At 48.8% G+C, this 21540-nt stretch overlaps 2 protein-coding genes across 2 annotated transcripts in view; one reads left to right on the forward strand and one right to left on the reverse strand.

Annotated features, from left to right (window-relative positions):
* Nucleotides 1-13179, reverse strand: part of XPR1 (xenotropic and polytropic retrovirus receptor 1) — a gene marked incomplete at both ends in the record, with an annotated part of 75903 nt that extends 62724 nt beyond the window's left edge. The window contains 2 exons of the mRNA XM_079536362.1: nt 9827-9878; nt 13111-13179. Coding sequence (XP_079392488.1) covers nt 9827-9878; nt 13111-13179 — 121 coding nt within the window. The remainder of the gene's footprint in view (nt 1-9826; nt 9879-13110) is intronic.
* Nucleotides 13180-14831: 1652 nt separating this feature from the next.
* The window catches only part of ACBD6 (acyl-CoA binding domain containing 6), a gene marked incomplete at both ends in the record, with an annotated part of 68657 nt that continues 61948 nt past the window's right edge, over nt 14832-21540 (forward strand). The window contains 3 exons of the mRNA XM_079535234.1: nt 14832-15011; nt 18881-18945; nt 19904-20000. Of these exons, the coding sequence (XP_079391360.1) occupies nt 14832-15011; nt 18881-18945; nt 19904-20000 (342 nt within the window). The remainder of the gene's footprint in view (nt 15012-18880; nt 18946-19903; nt 20001-21540) is intronic.

Below are 21540 nucleotides of genomic sequence, written 5' to 3' on the forward strand. Positions count from 1 at the left end.
CAAGATTTAATGACTGCAAGGAGAGAAAACAGTTTAATGCAATGAGACTTCACCCAGATGCCATCCCACAATATTCTGTCTCCTCTCCCCCCCTTTTCTCCCTAGCAGTCGCAAGTCCTTGCACTTTACTTGTATGGAACATACAGCCATCTTCAGTTACTGGGCTCTAAATGAGCTTTCCAGGCAGATAAAACATTGTAGAGCATGAAAGTAAGATGCAACCAGGCTCAGAAACTGCTGCTTACAGAACTAGGCACTAACTCCTGCTCCAGCCATAACGTTCCTTGCTGTGCAGGAAGGAGAAAGTTTAAGGAAAATAAAGTACAGTGACAAGAAAGAGCTGCTAAACAAGATCTGCCTTTACAAGTGGTCTGATAACACAAATACTCCTTGTACATTGCGAACGCAACCGATGTGACAGGAGCAATAACTGGAAACAGATTGTAGTTGACACACTGACGTGTTTCTGCTCCTGGTTTAGCAGGAAAGACCTCAACTTCGAACTGGTTTCCTCATTTGAGATAGAGTAACCATGCAAAAGAAGAGCAGGAGCTCGCCATGCACTGGAAGCAGCACAGCTGGCAGCAGCTGGGTCACCTCTTCAGCCCTGCTTCTGGGCAGGGGCATGCAACACTTCAGCAAATTGAACTCTGAGACAGACAGATCAAAGTCTGTGCTATTCATTTAATTGATTATTAACAGGTCAAAGACCATCAGGACTTGCTTCAGCTACAGTTCACAGGCAACTTAAAACAACTCAGCTTTCCGCACATCATTTTAAATTCGGATTTGTTGTGTAAAAACCATATGTGGCAATGGTTAATGTTTGCTTAAAGCCTATTTTTCTTTTCCCTGAAGTGAGGAAGATTGACTGATAACAACTGCTCACCATACATACAGGTAGAATACATCCCTCTGGAGGTGCTGTGTTATACCTGGTATTTTTACAGAGGCACAAAGGCCAGTCAAAACACCTGCAATATAATCATAAATACAACGTTTGCCTGTAAGAATTGCAGGATACAAGGTGCTGGGATGTAACGAAACTCATAGGATTAGGTGCAGAGATGAAGTTGTACAGCTGCCCTCAGATAACTCACCTCTCACCAAGGATGTGTCTGCATGCTCTATTAATGCAGGTGTGCAAATCAAAATCTCTCTTTTTTCTATATGAAAAGTGTTCTGAGAACTCCAAAGGATGCCCTATATTCCTGACTTAGATGAACTTTTCACCGCATGTGTAGCTACACCAAAGATGGCCTTCCATCACCAGTAACCCAGTTGTCAGGGCTTTGAAATGCGAGGAAAAATATTCCCAACACAACAAAGAACATCTCTGCTATCAACGAAACCAAACAATCACACCAACAAATGATTCACATTACCCCACTGACAACAAAGAGGCTGTGTGCTCAGGTAGGCCTGCTGCAGAGCTGCCACTTATCCCCCCTTGCCCGTTTAGTTCGTGGCAGCAGTGTAATCCTTCCTCTTTGATCAGCTGCAGAGCTGTTTGTGTTCAGCACACAGACGCGTGGAACAGTCACATTCTGACAGCAGGCATCTTCCCAAAGCCTTCCAGCCTGAAAGCAAGCACCAAGCAGCCAGCAACTGAACTGGCTTCCTCAAGTAAAGATTAAGAATATTTGTAAATGAATCTATGTGCAGACATTTAATTAGGCTACTTGTTAGAATCCTGGAGGAAGGGACGGTGCCCACTGAATCCAGCATCCACAGGCAGACCCTGCAGCACCCAGGCTGCATGCCCCTCTTGGGCTCCTCTCAGACCTAGCCAAGGTCTTTGCAACTGAACAAGAGGATGAAAGGCAGCAGCCTTAACTTGCATCAGGGAAGGGTCAGGTTGGGTATCAGGAAACATTTCCTCTCGGAACGAGTGGTGTGCATTGGCATAGACTGCCCAGGGAGTGGTGGAATCACCATCCTTGGGGGTGCTCCAGAACTATGGAGATGCAGCACTGAGAGATGTGGGCAGTGGTGGGCACAGGCTGATGGTTGGACGTGATGATCTTAGAGGTCTTCTCCAGCCTTAATAATTCTATCAACCTTCCTCTCCATCAACAAACAGCCCTACTAAGAGCAAAGCATTAGAGGAGCAAATGATAAAACCCAGCAAACTCACTGGCAGCCAGCATTCTCCCCACTTTGTTTAGGATTCCAGGGCCATTTGAGCCCTTGCGCCCCATGCAGATACCCTTCTGCTACTGCCCTCCAATGTGGAAAACTGAAGATCTGATCAATTAACTTTCAAATGAAGATCGGAGCAACGTGATCCAAAGCAGAATTAGCATTGCATAGCTCAGAAGCTGTGAGCACCCAGCAGCTGTGCCTGCTCCCAACAGGGCAGAGCTGAACTCTAAATACAAACCAGAAGCGGGCTGTAGCATTAGGCACTCTCGCCAGCTTGTGTCTTGAAAGATTAAAAGCAGAGCAGCGTGACAACGTGATGACCAAATCCAAATCCCACAAATGAGACTCGGACACCTTCCATGCAGAGAAGGTGCCAATCCTGAAGGTGCTATTTATAAAGCAACGGTATTCAGCACAATGCTCAAGCAACCAAGCGTACAGCTTCTAGCACTGCCTCATTTCTAACTTCTGCAAATGAACTTACAATTAAGAAAGCAGAGAACAACAAAATACTCCTTTTCCAGCTGCCCAAAACACTATGGCACAGTCTTGCCAAATGCCTGCAAAAAGCAAACATAAGAATGGGAGCATAACTGTGGAAGTATCCTTTGCTCCTTGAGCCAAATGTTTTCATTGGAGAGGTTTGATTTTTATTTCTTCTGCTTCATAGCAGCAGGACCACATGAAGACTTTAAGGCCTGATGGATGCTTACAAGAGAACTCCAGGCAGCTGTGGTGTTTGACACTGTCTATACTCCTTCCTGTCTACCTTCTGCATGCGTATTTATAGTTTGGGGGTTTTTCTTTAATCAGAACATTTCAGATGGTACACCTGCAACTTGCACAACATTGGGCATCATTATTCCATCTTCAAATAAAATCACACAGAATCCCACAGTAGAAGCCGTCGTCTTGAGTTTCTTGAGCCACTACCCCTCGCTACAGGGGGAATCACCCATTATCTGCTGCAGCACATGGTGTTTGCCTGACAAAGGCAACAGAAAAACTGACTCCCTGGCCAGGAGCCATAACAGACACTCTGCAAAGAACCAGCATAGGTGGGAGTTACGATGGGAAAATGCACAAATCTAGCCTTATTGTCCCCAAAGAGACTGCTCCAGCTATGTACAAAAAGCACACAAACTCATAATTTCTATTTTTTTGATAGATAAAGCTTGCATATCTCTCAGAATAATCATCCTGCTTGAGGCCAGCCACCACAAGGCACACACCACAGTGCAATGCTAACAAAAGAGGGGAAAAAAAACAAAGCAGTGGCCAAGGACAAGAAGATGGAGTAGAAGCATCTCTTCCCAGACCCACTCCACATCACCCCTATATCTCAGGATTAGGTAAAAATTACCTTGCATGCAGAAGATGGCAGAACTGCTGTAATTTGGGTGTGCTGCCTTGGGTTTCTAAATACCCAGTTAAAGCATACTTTTATTTGAGTTATGCGAAGAGGCCGAAGCCTTGAAGGACACGCTCTAAAGCAGGCACGCTGCTGCTGAAATACCAGCTTGAGGCTTTGGCAACCTCCCTTCCCCATATTAGCAGGGCTGGGGGAACCTTCTCAGGCCGCGAGAAGTTCCTGCATCAGCAGCTCCTGACTGACAGCTGGGCTGCACCAGCCTCAGGATCCGTGTCCCCAGGGCCATGAAATCCATGGCTGATGACTAATTCATTACTCGAATTTGTGCTTAGGCAAGTCCAAGCCCAGATCACACACACACCTCCCAGTGCTGAATTCCTCCCCAGCCGGAAGGCGAGCGGGCTCCATTAGCATGAGCGTGCACCAACCAGCTCCATCAGCTGGGAACAAAGGCGGAACTCAACCCGCAGGAGCTGGCTGCAAGCAGGAGGAACTGAAAGGGAAATCAGTACAGATCAATTCTGACTGAGCTGCAGCCGGATTTCTAAAACTGGAGATACTCGGTGTCTCTGGAGCCTTTGGGACTCCAGCTCAACCCTTACTGAATGCCGACAGCAGCAAACAGAACTTCCACCTTCAGTGGTCAGGAGCTCCAGGGCCAAAGGCAGCAGGCTGGGGAAAAACAGGGCCACACGTGGCCACAAAGCAGACCCCAAAGCATCCTGGCAAGGTCTGCTTACAGAATGGCTCAGATGCAGACAGCTACACACAGGCAGAGGGACGCGGGACCCCTCTCCATCCCTCCTGCTGCTTCACGCCTTCTGGGGCTTCACCAAGGTGACATCTGCTGAAGAGAAGGGTATGAAAGCTGTGGCAAGCTCCCTGCTGCTAATGCATTGCTCAAACTCACACCTGATATGGTGTATTTTTGCGCTCACCAGAAAGAGCAGTTGTCCTGCAACCATGATTATTACAACAGATGCATCTGATCAGGTGTGGCAAATGCTTCAAGCTTGGTATCCTGCTTTGCTTTCTTCCTCTGACTGCTTGACAAGGAGATTGTGTTCTGGATCCATATTTTAGCAACCTAACCTCTGAAACATGAAGTTTTAATGAACAAATCTTACAGAGCTATGCTATAAGTGAATGTTGCACGTTAAGAGCATGCAGCATCTGAAAGCCAGAGATGAAGCCTCTATAAAGAGGGCTATCATTTGTGAGCACCGACCACTAACCCAGCTCAGCCAAAAGATGCTCCTTCTTTATCCTCCCTGGGAAGGTCTCCTTTCTCCTCCCCGGGAAGTCTTCTTGTCTCTAGGCAACTCCATTAATTACAGCCTCTTAAAGGCTTTAAAAGGACACATAGCCTCCAAGAAACATTTTCCTGCACCTGTGCTCATCAAGGTCAGTGCAGAACCAAGCCCTGACCCAGCTGCTAACAGAGAAATGCATTACCCTGTGACTGGGTGGGGGGAAATAAAAGCTTTGTCTTGGATTGCCACGGAGTTCAAGGAACATCCGGCATGCAGAAAGGCTCCAAGAAAGGCAGAATGCCATATGGGGCTCTCAGATTGGTAACTTCCTTGCCTTTTCACTGCTACCACTGATGATGGAAGACAAAGTCACACCAAAACACAGCAGTACTAGCCCCATCCCTTTCAGCTACTTACAGAATTTGCTTTATAGGTGTACCAGCCAATCCTGCTCATTATTACCCCACTCAGCTGCCTTGCCGGTGAGTCACTGCTTACAGCTGTGCTCACAGAAAGCAGCCATTCAGAAGCACACCTGGGCTCTGCATGGGGACACAGATGGGCAGCGGTGGCACCAGGACAGCCATCCTGGCCACACATCAGGGCACGCCTGCAGCCATGGGAAAAGGCAGGTCCTGAGGTCACAGCTCATTCACTCGGCTTGCCAGAGAGCTCCAGGTTCCCTCACCCCACACACACCTTGGGAATGTTTATAAAGGCACGCTAATCACATTGGCAGTGTTTATAGAAGCACGCTAATCAACAGCGGGAGCAATAAGACCAAGATTACAGACACAGTCTGGAAACCAAATTCACCTCTTGTTGCTATTTAGAACTGGCATTTCAGCGCGTGTAGAATTCTCACCCCTCCAAAATGCATGCCTGAAGCTATATAGCACATGCAAAATAAATTGCATTTCTATCGCTATGTTATGGCATGCAATTTTCCTCTTCCCAGTCACACCGGCTGCCTCTCTTGTTAAGTCAAATAGCCTGTCAGCTTCTCATCAGGAAGTAGAAATTGCTTTTCCATCTCCTAGGAGATAAACAAGGCTCTCTCCTCTGCAGCAAGGGCAGCGCACAGCCCGGGGCTGGAGCTGCAGGATGGGCTGTGCTGCTCCTCACGCTCCCGCACACAGCACCCACCATGCATGCCAGCAGATTGGTGCATTCTCAGTGTTCTCTGCAGCTTTTGGCTGAATTTACACAGCTCTGGCTCACTGCTGCCTTACAGCTACGGACCTCCAGGCATTCTTCAGCCCAGGTAACAAAGCAGAGGAGCTGTGCTGGCAGCCCCCCGCTCTCCTACGTGACATCACAGAGATGCTGAAGCTCCCGGCAGGCCCTGACCATCGTTCTGAAGCATCTTACAAGTGATTGTGATGCAGAAGAATGAGATTTCCTTCCAGGGAGAGCCTGCTCACAGCATGCATTTTTAAAGAGGCAGAAACTCATCGAGTTTAATTCACATGGCATTATTCACCAAATAGCCACAGCCTCATCCCAAAGCCTAATCGCCTATTCTGAATGCAGTGGCTACAAACCCCGAGGCTGCCTCCTACACACACTGTAAATCTTGCTGTTACTCCTCCTGCTGCAGCCTTTTCCAAAGCCCAACAATAAATTCTGACCTCCTATACACACACGTGTGGTGTTTCTAGGCTACACCCAAAGCACTGTTTGATGTTCTGCTGCACTGAGAGCACGGCTGGCTGGCTGTCCATCTTCCAGCTTTGTGAACTCCTTTTCTATTTCCCAGCCCTCACGTTTTAACCACCAACATGAAACCTACTACCTACCAGTTAAATTGACACACTGGCCTTTTTATATTATCAGAAAGCAAGAGCAGGAAGGCAGGGAAAAAAAGCATTTCTGATGTTGCTGTCACCCCACGCCATTAAGGAGGGATCTACAGCCCTTGTGCAGCCAGCCTGATAAGCAGCTTGCAAAAGAAACCTGCCTGCAGGTGCAGCCCTTTCCTTGGAGCTGGTGTGCAGTGCCCAACCCAGCCTTCCTGCTGCCTCCCAAGCTGTGCACAGCCCTTTCATTAGTTTCATTGTTTCCCAGCTGTGGAAACAAGTACCTGGGGGCAAGAACCTGAGCGCACCAGTTCAGCCAAGGCAGATCTGCATGTGCTCCTGCACCACAGCCTGAGTGCTCTGGCACTGCCAGCCTGCTTTGAAGTAAATTTGTATCACCAAGCAGGGCATGCTGAAAACGTTCCAATCTCACACCTCTGTTCTCATCTGGAGCAAGCAAAGAGGTGCATTTGCACAGCACAAGCACCAGCACTGCTGCTAAGCTTTTCCCCTGTCAATCAAGCTGTAATGAAAGTCACCTATTAATTTTGGTTTTGAGTTCAATCTTGAAGCATTCCTACTCCCCACTCGGTCTAATCCTTGTTCCAGCCTACCACTGGAATGCAGATGGGGGTTAAGTGGAATAAGTCATCAGAATAGGAGGATACTGCAGAACGCTTTTGAGCCATTTAATGTGACAACAACAAGATCTGTTTACACAAGTCTTAAAGGGAGGTTAAATTTCAATATCTGAAAGACAAATATTCTAGGCAATAATATTCAGAGTAGACCCTGTCCATTGGAGCGCATAATCAGGATGAATAATTCACAGCCAGACTTCCATCTCCGCTATGGCTGCAAAGAGGTGAACCCTGAGGAGCTCAGGGAGATGCCAGCACATCTGGTCAGTGCAGTGCTCACTGCAGGGGAGTTGCACTGGATGGCCCTCGGAGGACCCTTCCAGCCCTAAGGATTCTATGATCACCAGTAGAGCAGGTAAACGTGCTGGTAGGTGACCCCACAACTTACATGCAAGATTATCCTCTCAGCAAACTTTTCTCCCTAAAATAGCAGCAGCAGCACCATTTGCACAGCTTATGAGTCATTTTGAAGCCAGCTTTGTTTACCCACGTGCCAACCATAAGCAGGAGATTCCTTAACACGAGCCCAGAGACAGCCAACGGAGACAGACCTCCCTTTATTTCACAGCCCTACTACTAGCTGAAGATTAGCTCCAGTCTACATGTAAGGCAAATCAAAGCCCAGCTGAACACGGCTACAGCGCCTGGCATCACCTACATCAAATGGCTTTTAGTTAAACCAGCCTAAAATGAGACTTACACCAGCCTCACCCTGGGAAGATGGGGCTTACAGCACCCTCCTGGTGTTCCTGTGCTAAGCTCAAAGCCACACAGGCATTTCAGAGAGATGGGAATGAGCAAAACAGATTCACAGCAGAGGAAACTAAAAAAAAACAAAAACAAAACAGGAGTGAAATAACACACTGGAAACAAACTTCAATTAAAAAAGAAACCAGCACACGCTCACATAGCGCTGAACTAACAAACAGTGCAGGAATTAGCACAGCTGCTCTCTTCTTAGAGGCAGTTTGGGCAAAACAGTGACAAATCTGAGCAGTTCCAAAAAGTTTGCATCGCTTTGTTCTCTGCAACACAGACAGAGAGATTTGCTCTCCAAATAACAAGAAGATGCTTTTTGTAGCTAGCACAACATTAAGTCATTACTTCCCTTTTTGATGAGCATCAAAGGAGGCAGAAACAGAAGCTTACGTTCTTTTAATATTCAAAAGAACAACATTAATATTATATTATAACATTTTATTCTTCACTTTCCCTTCCTGTCCTAAGTATGTTTACACGTAAACATTACAGCACATACAGAACATCACTATATCACAATGAGCATAGGAAAAAAAAAGAAGCCAAAATGCAGAATACCACTCAGGAGTTTTCCGTCCAGCTTCTCATGGTGCCTTCCTTACACCTTCCCAAAACAATACTGAGGAACTAAAACGCAAAGGATCTGCAGCCCCATCCATTTTAAGACAAACCTTAAGTCACACACTGGTGGTAAGACAAAGGAAACACATTTTCTCAACAAAACCGGCCAATTATCTCTAAAGACAAGTTAATAAAGATCATCTGTGCAGCCTATACAAAACGCTGTGGTTCCTCTAAGACAGAAAACTGCTTCTCGGGAGAGAAAACTGTTGTCTGGGAGAAGGATCCTCCAGGCCTGTGGGGGTTTTAAAGCAATTTTTGCATCTTTAAAAAGCAGGACTTGCCTCTTTTGCCAGCATCTTGCTTCCAAGCTTGATTCCATTCCCCAAAAGCAGCCCATCAATTTTAGGTGATGCCAGGAGCGTGGCCACTCACCTATAGAAATGCACTTCTAGGACCCACAGTTTGGAGAAGAGGGTGTGAGCTGTTAATGAACTAGCATTAAGGATGGCTGGCATTACTGACACCAGCCAACAGACTGCACTAGAAGCAGCAGTTCTGCTCTGCACACACACAAGGAAGAATCTAAGAGCTGCACTCAGAGAGATCAGTGACACTAACACTGCTCTGCAATCAAACTGCTAGAAGCACAGAGTTTGAAATCCACAGAAAGGGACCAAAGAAAGATCAAGGCAAAAATATTCAGTTCCTCAAACTAAAGGAGGGAGAAAGATATAGGGTTCTATTGAGAACTTTTGCACACAACACATAAGACTACTCAAAATGCAGCAAGCTTAAAAGCAAATGCTGTGCTAAAACAACCTACCTAGAGAATGCAGTGGCAATAAACATATGAAAACAAGAAAATATACTCATATCAGCATCCAAGAGGTGGCACAGCACTCAGGGAGCACCCAGGACAAAAGGATGAGACCCTCACATCCCTGCTCACCAACCGGTGACTCTCCAGCACAGCTATCTCCCAGGGCTGCCATGGGAAAACAAGAGGCTATTCTCCAGTGATGAAGTAGTACTTCCACCAGTGAATGTCCTTATAAGCGAGAGGAATCCAGCTGCTGAAGTCCCAAGCTATACAAAGCCATTTACTGTGCTGATGACAGAGGACAAAGAGTTCCAACAATCCCAAATAGCACGCAGGCTGCGGGAGGCCGAGCGTTCGCCCATCAGTGTATTGACTTGACCAATTTAGGAGGACTGAGGACAGAAAAATAACACTACTGCACATCCAGCATCCAATGCCAAGAAAAACACAATTCTCAGTGACCACGTGCTTACCTTCTATAGAAGGGGCCTGGTCCACGGCTGCATACAGCATCTCTTTCAAAGCCTGGAGGGGCAGAACAAAGAATGCACTCAGAACCAAATAAAAATTACGTTTTGATATGCTTGTTTGAAAACAAAAGCAATTAAAGTCCTTTTATCCCTCCAGACTGACACACAAAGCTACGGGACGTGTTGGTAATGCTATTACACATATTTCTGCTAGCAAAAGAAACACATGTTCTCATTTATTGACCCCTTCATCTAAAGCTTGTTATATTACTAATCTGCTATTGTTATTCCAACCGTATTTTAAAACATATTCTTTCAGAAAAAGGTTTCCAGGTCGGTAGGATGCTCGAGGTTTGTTAGAAAACCTGTGGCGTGACATAGAAAGGAGCTTGTCAAGGCAAACAGAGATAAAGAAGCCTCGGGGATCTATCACTGTTACACAGTAGTACAGGAACACACACGTATTCCAAAAGCTGAAGACAGGGTGACGGACCAGATTAGGAAACACGAGTGATTGCCTTCTCCCAAGGAGGGATCTCAAGGGTAACACAGCAGAAACAACCTGAGATGGGTTTGGAGACTGACGGAGTAACCTGAACCAGTTTGGGAACTAGAAGTAAAGGGGCACGAACACGAGCAGACTTTGCACACACACCTGCTGTGAGAATTACAGCTCATCTGCTGCCTTGTGAACCTACAGAAATCCAATGCACACGAGTCACTGGGGTCCTCGAGGCCTGCTGCCCATCACCCAACACATCCCACAGCCCCAGATCCCACAGTCCCACACTCCACGCTCTGCCCCTTCCTGCCCTGGGTCAGCACAGCCTGAACAACCACCACCCTGATGCCCTCACAGGGAAAACCACAAGCTCAGCAAGGAGCAGCTCAGCGCTGTTGTAATGCGCTGCTAAGCAAACAGAAGGTCTAAAGGACACGTCTGTTTATCGCAAGGTGTCACAGGCGGCCAGCAAACAGGCAGCTCAGGCATCTCCCAAAGCTCTCGTTCCAGAGGTCTCAACAAAGGTCACTTGCAGAATTGTTTTCCCAGCTAAGCCACTGCTGCATGATCCCCATCCCAGTGACACAACCCATTCCTACATTCTGACTGACCATGGCTGCTCTGTCCCCTTCCTCCCATGACTCACCGGCTGGCAGCACGTGATCCTGTGCCGTGCATCAAGTGGTCAAAAAAAAAAAAGCCACTAATGCAGAACGCCTTCCTCTTTTTCATCCTGCCAATCACCCGCACCTACCTGCACGTTTTTCATGGGGGAAAACAGGCTTTAGAACTTCTCAACATGCTGCCCCTGTCCAAAGACTGAAGCAGACAGCGCCCAAGGTCCCCTTTGGAGAGGAGGGAAGTCAAATAGATGGGAAAACATGAAAGAAAAAAGACAGCGTGCCAATTTAAGAGTTCAATAAAGAGCTTTCTGCTCTCGGATAAACAAATTCAGGACAGAGAAACCAGCAGAGAATTGCCATCTGCCAAGTGTAAAACCAGGCCTCCATCACACTGGCACATGAGAGCAGGCTGAGCCACTCTCCCCTCCTTCTGCAGGAGCTTCAGAGATGCACACAACAGCAAATCCACACTGCAATTAGTGGACAAACACGCCAACAACTTCACTGCAGCCACAAAGGCATGTTTGTAGGAAAAAGCATCCTCTGAGATTCATCTGTGAGTCACTTTAATTTGTCCAGTTTTGTCTGCTTGAAAAAGAGAATGCTGTTGGCTGACACGGAAAGACAGGATTTTGTTTGCTCTCCTATTTTATTTTTGCTCCATGGGAAGCAAAGGGGCAGTTCACAGCACAAGGAGTGATGGCAAGCTGGGCTCCCAGACCTGCCAGCAGTTAGAACATAGCATGGAACATCATGCTTTGTGCCGTTCCATTCCTTCCAACTCAAGCCGTTCTACCATTTGTGCAATCTTTTCCTTCTGATTTCCCATTCTAGAGGCAGACTGAGGCAATCAGGGGTTTGTAAAACTCAGTGCTTGCATTCACTCAGACACGGCCAACATCTTTGCCAAAAGCTGAATGAAACAGAGCAGCATACATCATCGGTCTGCCTTTTCACATGCCCATTGCTTGCTCTTAATAAGCACACGGACAGCAATGGCCACTGCTGCGCTCTTGCTGAAAGATAATCTAAGCTATAGCTTAGCTTTTTCCCCATTTAATGAAAGCCAACAGGCTTTTCCCTGCCTAAGCTCTTCCCCAGGCCACGCACCCGCCCTCAACGATCACAGCACAGGTAACTGCTGGAGGGGAAGGCCACGTTACTGACAATAACTTTGTAGGCTGTAAATGACGAAAGACCACCCGACAGCAAAACGTCGTTTTTAGGTCCTCAAAACACAACGTCTCATTCTTCTCCCTGACGTCACCAGATCACACCCTCATCCTGCTGCCACTACAGCAGGGCAGGGCTGCTCACCGGCGGGGGCTCAGCTTCCCTGGGCTCAGCCACATTGCAACCCGGGGTCAGCAGGTGCTGTGCCAAGGAAATAACCACACGCATCGGGATGGGAAATGAGGGCTGCACGGGAGCTCTGTGACACAGAACGAGCTGGAGGCAGTGCCTGTCCCATCTCCCAGCCTTGGTCGTGGTAATCCCTGGAAACGGGGTTCATCTTTTCCCAGCTCGCCCACAAGACCCACGCGAGTGTGTGGGTTAGGTGCAGCATTCCCGCCTTCATTAAGAAGATCTGAGCTGTCAAAATGAAAAGACACGGCAACGACACGACCGCAGCCACGCACGGTGCAAGAAAAACCGCATGCGAGTACTGAAAGCGGTGCTGTGCCTTCCCCTCGGCTGAGCAACGAGGCGGTGTTCGCCGGCACAAAGGAGGGCTGCACGCCTCTGTCTGCACCCACACCACCGCCGGGTCCCGAATAACGAGTGCTGCGATACGCGCGGGCAACAGGGCAGAGCAACAAAGAGTTTGACAACTTAGGAGCGAAAAGCAGGGCTGGGAGGGCTTATTTTGTACCGCTCAGAAAGGACTCCGAGACAGTTTGTACTCCAACCCGCCTTTATTCAGTAGCCAGGCGGAGAAAGCGAGACGGACACAGTAACGGTACCGCGGTTCAGACGTCAGGAGATCAATGCGAGCTGCGCGCACCGCAAGAGCCGCGGCCCGGGGAGGGAAGCCGGCCTCTGAGCGCCGAGCGGAGCCCGGGCTCGGCGGCTCAGCCCGCAGCTGGGGGACAGCGCTGCGCTGCGCTCCGCCCCGCCGGGCACGGCTCCGCCGCCAGCCCCGGGAAGGTCGCCGGGCTCACCTCGTACTGGATGTACTGCTTCCGCCATTCGGGGGTGATGTGCGCCGCGAGGTGCTCGGCGAACTTCATCCTGCCGCCGAGCCGCTCCTAGCGGCGCCTGCCTGCTAACGGGCCGCCGCCGGTACTGCGGGGCGGGGGGGGGCCTCCGCCGCCGCACATGGGCCCCCGCCCGCCCGGCCCCGCCGATCCTCGGCCCGCCTCGGGGCCTCCTCAGCGCCGCCCCGCAGCCGCCGCCGCCGCCGCCTCTTCGGCCGCCGCCATCTTCCCCGGCCCGCCGCCGCCTCCCGCCGTCAGCCGCCCGCCAGCCAACCGGCCGCCGGCAGCGCCGCGTCGCCACGGCAACATTCGCCACCGCCCACCGCCGCCGGGGGGCGTGGCCTCGGGAACGGGGGCGTGGCCTAAAGACGGGGCGTGGTCTCGGGCGGGCGTGGCTTAAAGATAGGGGCGTGGCCCCAATGGGGGGCGGCTGCGTGTGTCCCGCAGCTCTTCGGGCGTGGTGAGCATCGCCGCACGGTGCTGCGTTATCGCTGCTGGGCTCGGCAGAGCAATGAGGTCGTTAGGAGCCCAGAAATGACCTGCCTTGCTTCTCTAATAACCTGCATTTTACTGAAAACCTCACGTCCTGGTGTCTCGTTCCTCCCTCCCGGTGCGTTTCCTGACCCCAGCCGTGTCCTTAGCACATTACATTCGGTGAGCCCAGCCCAGCCCATGACGTGTCAGTCCACCCCAACTGCAACGTGCAGGACAAAAGGGCTGCAGGACTGCAAGCATTAGGTCCGTGCACTCAAACCATTTGCCCCACAGAGTCTCCTGACATAGCGCCCAGCAGTGTGCTTGGAACACCTCGCTGTTATTGCAGCTGGGTGCTGGGAGAAGGCACGAGAATGGGCATTATCTGCTTCCTTAACTGGAGCAGCGAGAAGTCTGCAGTAGGCTTCCTGCCAGCACAGTCTGGCACTTGCTTTCTTGGGAGTGTATAGAATCATTTATAAATAGCACGTTTTTCTTTAAAATATATATATAAATTATGCTGGGGGATTGCTGGGGAGGAACCTTCAGAGGAAAAGTGCAAGAAAAAAGCCTTTCATAGGGAAAACCCTGAGCAGCAGCTGCTGAGCTCTTATCCATCCCCCTCGTGGCTGGGGTCAGCACACAGCAGAGGGGCTTGGGGCTAGCTCCAGGCCTGCTGGCTCTTGCTGTGAGCTCTCTTGATCTTCTGTTGATATCTTGAAAAAAAAACCCGACTAAATGAGGGATGTGCTCACTCTCCTTCAGATCCCCATTTGGGTTGCACAGTACGAGAACACTGATATCAACTACCAGATACCGAGGTTCTGGAGTGTGTTTGAAGAAGGGCACGGAGGCGTGCGGGGTGTGGGGCACGGTGTGATGGGGAGCGGCTGAGGGGATAGCATGGGGCAGTGTGGAGGAGCTCAGGGGAGACCTCTCTGCTCTACAGCTCCTAAAAGGAGGCTGTGCTGAGATGGGTCAGCCTCTGCTCCCAGGTAACAGCGATAGGACGGGAGGGAGCAACCCCTAGGAGGTTGCGCAGCCTGGGCCCACAGCCGGCCCGCCACTGCCTCCCAGCGGCCATTCCCTACCAGATGAGAGTAGGACCGCGCGTACCCCGGAACTCTCGGGCGCAGCGCGCGTTTCCCGCCGGGCGGCGCGAAGCCGTACCGAGGCGCGCAGGGGGACGGCTGTGCGCGCGGACCGGCGCCATGGCGTCGCCCCCGCTGGCGGCCGGGAGCGGCGGCGAGGGGAGCTCGGGCTCGGCGGGGCCGGATCCGTCCGATCGGCAGCTGTCCTCCTTGTTCGAGCAGGCGGCCGAACGCCTGCCCGCCCTGCTGCCCAGCGCCAGCAAGGAGCAGCTGCTGTACCTGTACGCTCGCTACAAGCAGGTGAGGCGCGGGGCCTTGCGACTGGGCCGAGGGAGAGGCCTGGCGCCTACGGGGGGGAGGGGATGGGAGGAAAAGGGGGAAGGGCCGGGAGGCTGAGCCGGTTTGTTTCTGCCACGTGCTTGGGTCACTTGTGGAGCATTCCCAGCCCGCAGGGACCCCAAAGCTCCCCCAGCTGGTTCCTGCCGTGGGTTGGCTGCCCCCCAGCAATTCGGGCTGCCCAGGGCCCATCCACGGCATGGGGCACCTGAGGGACGGGGCACACACTGCTATGGGCGGCACTGCCGGCTCCTCAGTTTGCATTGACTTGAAAAGCGACTATGGAACTGGACTCTGTTTTGCTCAGCAAGAGGTGCCCGAGGTTATTGGATGGGGCTCTGGGCAGCTTGATCCAGTGGCTGGCAGCCCTGCCCGCGGCAGGGTTTGGGGTTTGATGAGCTTTGAGGTTTCTTCCAAACCCAAACCATTCTATGATTCTGCAGACAATCCAAGTTACATTTTTCTTCCACGTGGAATACCCTTGCCTGGCCTGCTGCTACTCAAAAGCATTTCCATCTTTTTGATGCAGTATTGAATTATCCCCTGAGCTGGTGGCTCCTTAGCTGTAGTTTGTGGGCCATTAATTGTCTCAGACCAGGCTGATCACGTGGGAGCTTTGTCTTCAGATCTTCTGGTGCTTCAGCAGGTCTCTGGCTCTTTATTCTTTGTAAGAGAAAGGAAAGGGTGGGGAAAGTGCCAGGAGAACTTCTAGGAACTAAGGCCTTGCATAGAAGGAGATGAAAAGAAATAGTGTTGTCTCTGCTACAGCTTACCTGGATTCTCAGATTCGTTTCAAATAACCTCTTATTTCTCACCGCCTACAAGTGCTTTGTAGCTGTCCTCGATGGCAGATGGGAGGCATTACTTAGCCCTCAGCCAGTGGCTGTCAGCAGACTCCAGAGGGGTTTCCTAGTGCTTTATAAGAGCTATAGTTACTGAAATCAGAAGCTGTTTCACAAGTTGTAATACCAGTTAAGAAAAGGCAGCAACTACTGCAGTCAGCACAGGTCTCCAGTCCCCTCCAGGTGAGGAACCAGAGATCTTCCATCTCCTCTTGTCCCAGAATGCACAAACAGTGTCTGTGTGCCCCCTGCTTTGGGTCTCCATGCCTTTGGCTGTCCAGGAAGGCTGTAACACAGTGCTGGAGCAGGCAGTGCTGGCAGGGAAGAGGAGGAGTTTGCTAGCACAGTTACCTCAGGGATAGGCTCTGCTTGCCTGGAGTTCTGCAGCATTTTGTGCTTTAAATCAAAACGATGGTGCTTAGTGCAAGTTTTCTCTATTTAATTATAGCAGCCGTATCAGTATGCATAATGGGCTGCTAATATATTACTCCAGTGGACAGTAGTATTGCTAGCACACAAAAGGTGCTGACTCAGATCTGTCCGCTGCCCTTGATTTGGCATCCTTGTCTTTCCTCAGTTTAGTATTTTGTGTCACTGAGGGCTTTGATTTAAGACACAGCACCATCATAAAAGGGGTGACAGTAACAGCTGAGCTCTCTCTTAAGATACTGTATATTATTTATTTCAAACTGTTTGGGTACATAACTGTTTTCCTGGAATTTTATTACCTTTTATTGGAGGCCATTTCAGGATTTTATTACTTTTCTCTCTGATTTTGTTTATGTGTCAGAGACTCGAAAATGAGGGAATTGCTTAGTTGTCATCTCCAGTGAGCTTTTCAGCTGATGGTGCTGAGTTTATGGCTCTGCCTCAGTGCAGAAAGAAGATCAGAGTGGATGGCAGGGCTCTGGGCTGGAGTGCTGCTTCTCCTCCTGCTTTCCACAAGGCTCTGGGCAGATCACTTGTGCAATCCATGCCTTGAGTCTGTAGTGGCAAGGTGAGGATGGAACTGAGCCAGAGTTAGCAGCATGACTGTGAGCAAAGCAGGGACCTGCTGCCATCAGTCCGCAGGTTAGCATCCTTGTGTGATATTTCCTTAGATTCCCTTATGGCCTGTTGACAACCGGTTTAACAGAGCACAACTCTGAGCATCTGTCTATGCAGGCACTCTTCTGAGTGCTGTCACCTCCAGCCATCAGGTGAAGGCTTCTCCCAGAGCTTCTGAATTGCCACGCTGGCCACAAATGCAGGCAGTTCCCATTCAGAGCTGCTTCTCAGTGGTTTAGGAGCAGAGCCTGCCGTCAGCTGCGCAGAGAAGCAATGCTAGGAAAGCACTTAATACATTCTGGCTGCACACTGCTTTTCATGCTGCTGATGAACTGTAAACGAGGAGAGCTAAGCACCAAGTGACCAGTCAGCCCCTGGAGACCATCAGTAATTATTTTCTGGTCCAGAATGAGGAACTCTGCCCTCAAATACTAACACAGGCTCTTATCTTTCTGCTAGCTGGGGAGAAAAAACAGCTTTTGAGGCTTTCCTCTGAAAGCAACAGGACCGAGTCCTACACCACACTTTTTTTTTTTTTTCTCTCCCAGTTTTTATGTTGATGTTTAGGTAAAAAATCACCATCCTCAGCATCCAGTCTCCTCCAGTGCTGAATTCCCATTTGGTTTCTGACGCATCATGGAGTCCTGCAGCAAAGCGAGGGAAGCCAAGAGTGTTATTTTCTTCTCTCCAGCAAAACCACTGCAACCCTTTTTAATATATCTCAAAATAGCAAGCAGGGCACAGGAGCACTTTTTTTTTTTTTTTTTTTCTCCCTTGATGGATGAAATTTAACTACTGTTCCCTGATTTGTATTACTATTGATGCTACTAACAATCTTTCCAGGGCTGGAATAGCCTTTGAATGCCAAATCTAGAGAGAAGAAACTGCCCTCTTGTTTTGATGATGGCAGCAAACAATTAAAAAAGATGGGATTTTTTTTTTTGTCTGACTTGGTCTGCTTGCACACCGAATCAAAGAACTGCCAGGCAGGCGCTTTCTGCTCACATGATGAGCTTGCATTTTATTTCCGTGTTTTGTTGTATAAAACAAATGGTCCAGACCATATCTGAGCACAGGAGAAAACATTGACAGTACAAATGAATGGTGATTGATTTACAGGGCTTAACTGCTGCTTGTCCTTTCCCTTCTTCCTCCATGGAATGCAGTGCACCGTTTTACAGGCCAGCTGGGATCCTAATCTGGATGGACTGCTCGCTCACAGGCAGTCAGATGCACGGAAAATTAATTTCAGTCACAGTCTCTCACACTTTAAATGAAAACATAGTGTAACTAATAAATATCTCTCAGTGTAGGCACGCTCTCTTTAAAGCCTGATTAATGATTCTCTCCTCAGCAGAAAATCCCCACCCTGCTAAGGTGAGGTTGATTTAAGCACTTCACCTGCCTGAGCACTGGGGCATATTTCATTTCTAAATGAGAAGGGTGAAGGCAGTTGGGTTTTGCTTGGCTCACAGATTGCTCTGCCAGCAGCCCCTGCCCTCTTCCAGACCAGAGCATCACAGAATGGCATTGCTTGGAAGGGACCTCAAAGATATTGAGCTGCACCCCATGCTGACAGAAATGGCTTTGTGCTTGTCGTGTTGGGATGCCTTTCTATGGAAAGCTGGCCACAAAAGTCCTGCTGGCACCAAGTCCATTTCGCACTGAATAAAAGATTTCTTGTCCATCTGCGTTAGTTTGGGTGCCATGTCTGTTCTGGTGTTTTTAAACAAGAGTTGAGCCACAAAAGCTGTGTACAAGATCACACTGTGTCCTGCAGCAATGCCTATCTGCTAACCCTGCCTTGGTACTGCCACTGATGGCTTCCTTCCATCACACTGCTTCATCTCAGGCCTCAGCTCACTGGCAGCTGGATGGATGCCTCTCAGACCATTCAGGAGTTCCATTTGATTTGTTCTAACATAAAGAATTTTTATTTTTTAGGTGAAATTTGGAACCTGTAACACTCCAAAGCCAAGCTTCTTTGATTTTGAGGGGAAGCAGAAATGGTAAGAGGAAATCATCGTAACTCCTAGAGACTTCTGGTTCTGCTCTGTGTTGTGTTACAGACCTCACTTTGAGGATGTCAAATCTAAGAGCCTGCCACTGAATGGCTTTTGCTTAATATAGGAGTGTCTTCACAAAAACATAGCTTTTCCTGAGCAAGAAGAGGGATACTGGTCTTACTGGTATTGCAGGCCTGCAATGCAACAGACATGATCAAGTCAGAATTTTCAACCTGAACACTTACAGCTAACTCTGCCTCACGTGGTCATGAAAACCCAGCCTGTCTTTACTTTCTACATCCAGAATTGGCCTGCATACCATGAGAATCACAGAATGACCGGGGTTGGAAGGGACCTCAAGGATCACAAATCCCCTGCCACATGCAGGGCCACCAACCTCCACATTTCATACTAGACCAGGCTGCCCAGGGTCCCATCCAACCTGGCCTTGAACACCTCCAGGGATGGACAGGGCATCCACAGCCTCTCTGGGCAGCTGTTCCAGCACCTCACCACTCTCACAGCAAACAACTTCCCCCTGATATCCAACCTAATTTCCCCTTGTCCTGCTGTTATCTACCCTTTCAACATGTTGACTCCCCTCCTGTTTGTAGGCTCCCTTTAAGTACTGAAAGGCTGCAGTGAGGTCACCCTGCAGCCTTCTTTTCTCCAGGGTGAACATTGTAGAAACAGCCAAGATAGCTGAATCTACGTTAGAACACAAAACATGTTCCAACCTAGATCTAGGCCCCCTGAAAGATGCTTTCCCAGCAAAGTGCTGCACCTGCACTAGCTGTTCATGGCTTCACTGAGAAGTTGACCACTTCAAACTGAATGGGAGGTGGCTTTACAACCCTTGAAAACATGTAGATGGATCTGCTTGGTTTGTTCACTGATGACACCATAAGAACACGCTGTGCTGTCTCAGGGAGGCTCACTGATACATTGCTCTCTGCCCTAGGGAAGCTTGGAAAGCCCTGGGAGACACCAGTCCTCATCAGGCTATGCAGGAGTACGTTGCTACAGTGAAAAAACTGGACCCCAACTGGAATCCACAGGTAGGAAGTGCTGTTCAGAAAACAAACCAGCATTTGTGCCCTTCAGAAGCCAACGGTGGTTCAGCTTCATGCAGAACTTAATTGCTGCGTAGGAAACTTCATTCTGAGCAGATTAAGCTCTAACTTCATTTTAAAACTCCCCTTTTGTTAAGGCCGAAGCATGAAGAACCATCTTTTTCCATTTGTAATTATCTTCATTACAGTGAGCACATGTGCAGGGTTGATTTGGCTATAGTGATCTAATTTATTCTGCTTTTATCAGTTCATGCTGTATTTAGCATGTAAAGATACTTCTTACCCTTTTCTCATCTTTCTCTTTTCAACTACTATTTAAATGTTGATCAATAGAAAGTAATCTCCATAAAAGTGACATGAACTGAATGATCAATTCTGAAAATGTTTCCTTTTTGTTTTGATACAGCAAATTACCAAATCTGATTATGATTAGGTACTCCAACAAGCATATTTTTGAGTCCTGTATGCGTTTGTTAAAGGGAGATTGTACTGTTATTTTAATTAGTCTGCCTTTCATCTGCTAGGTTTATTACTTGATTGAGCATTTAAGGATATCTCCCTGTTTATAGACTGATTTCTATACGATTTTTTTTTTTTTTTTAAAGAGGATTGCTCTTTAGAAAAATATTGCTTTTAACTGGAGATAGAAGAAAGATGTTTCACTAATAGCAAAATGCTGACAGCATGGTAATTTCTTTTCACGGTAGGAAATTGATTCTTTTTTTGTCCTGCACTCTGGAAGCAGGATCTTGTGTGAGCACCAGCCTATGAATCAAGGTCTTGATTCCCTCTTATATTCTGGTGCTGTTCTGGACTCATAAGAGTGATTGCTGCTTCTTTGCCAGTTCTTGTTCCATGGGTTTGATCCTGCTTTTGCAGCAGAGAGGTAATTTAGAGACAACCAGGCAGAGCTGGGGTTCATTAAGAGTGCTGTGACAATTTCTGCTTTGGGTATGCTTCCCCTCCTTGCTTCAGAGGGCTACTCTTTTTCATAGGTATCCCTTTGGGTTACAAAGCTCTCTGCTAGGAGAACTGGAATAACCTGGTGGTCTTCAAATCCTTTTTAAGAACTCATCCAGCAAACAAGGGGCTGTCTGCAGTGATGCTCCTCCCTTCAAGAGGGGAATGAATGGAGGTGAGAGCTCTTCTTTCACATACCCCTATGCACAGGACTCAGCAGAATCCATGCAGTGGAGAGTAATGCTATAGCATAGGAATTTGCTCACTGGTGTGTGGCTCCATCCTCCTGTGGTTTTAAATAGTTGATGCAGGAAGCTTGCAGGAGAAAAGAGCAGTGCTAGGGCTTGAGCAGAAGCTTCTCTGCTAATGGCAGGGCTAAGGCTTCCTGATAGTTTTAAGAAGTGTTATTTTCTCTCTTCAAATTCTTGCTGTTGCAGCATTTCAGTACATAAACCTCTCGCTCTCATAATCAGGTGTGTATTTCTTGGCTTCCTGACACCAGTGGTTTTCTTATTCATACAGCTCCAGCACATGCCACTGTGCCTTCACCACTGTAGTCCTTATT

Source organism: Tetrao urogallus, assembly GCF_951394365.1.
Source record: "Tetrao urogallus genome assembly, chromosome: 5".
NCBI lineage: Eukaryota > Metazoa > Chordata > Aves > Galliformes > Phasianidae > Tetrao > Tetrao urogallus.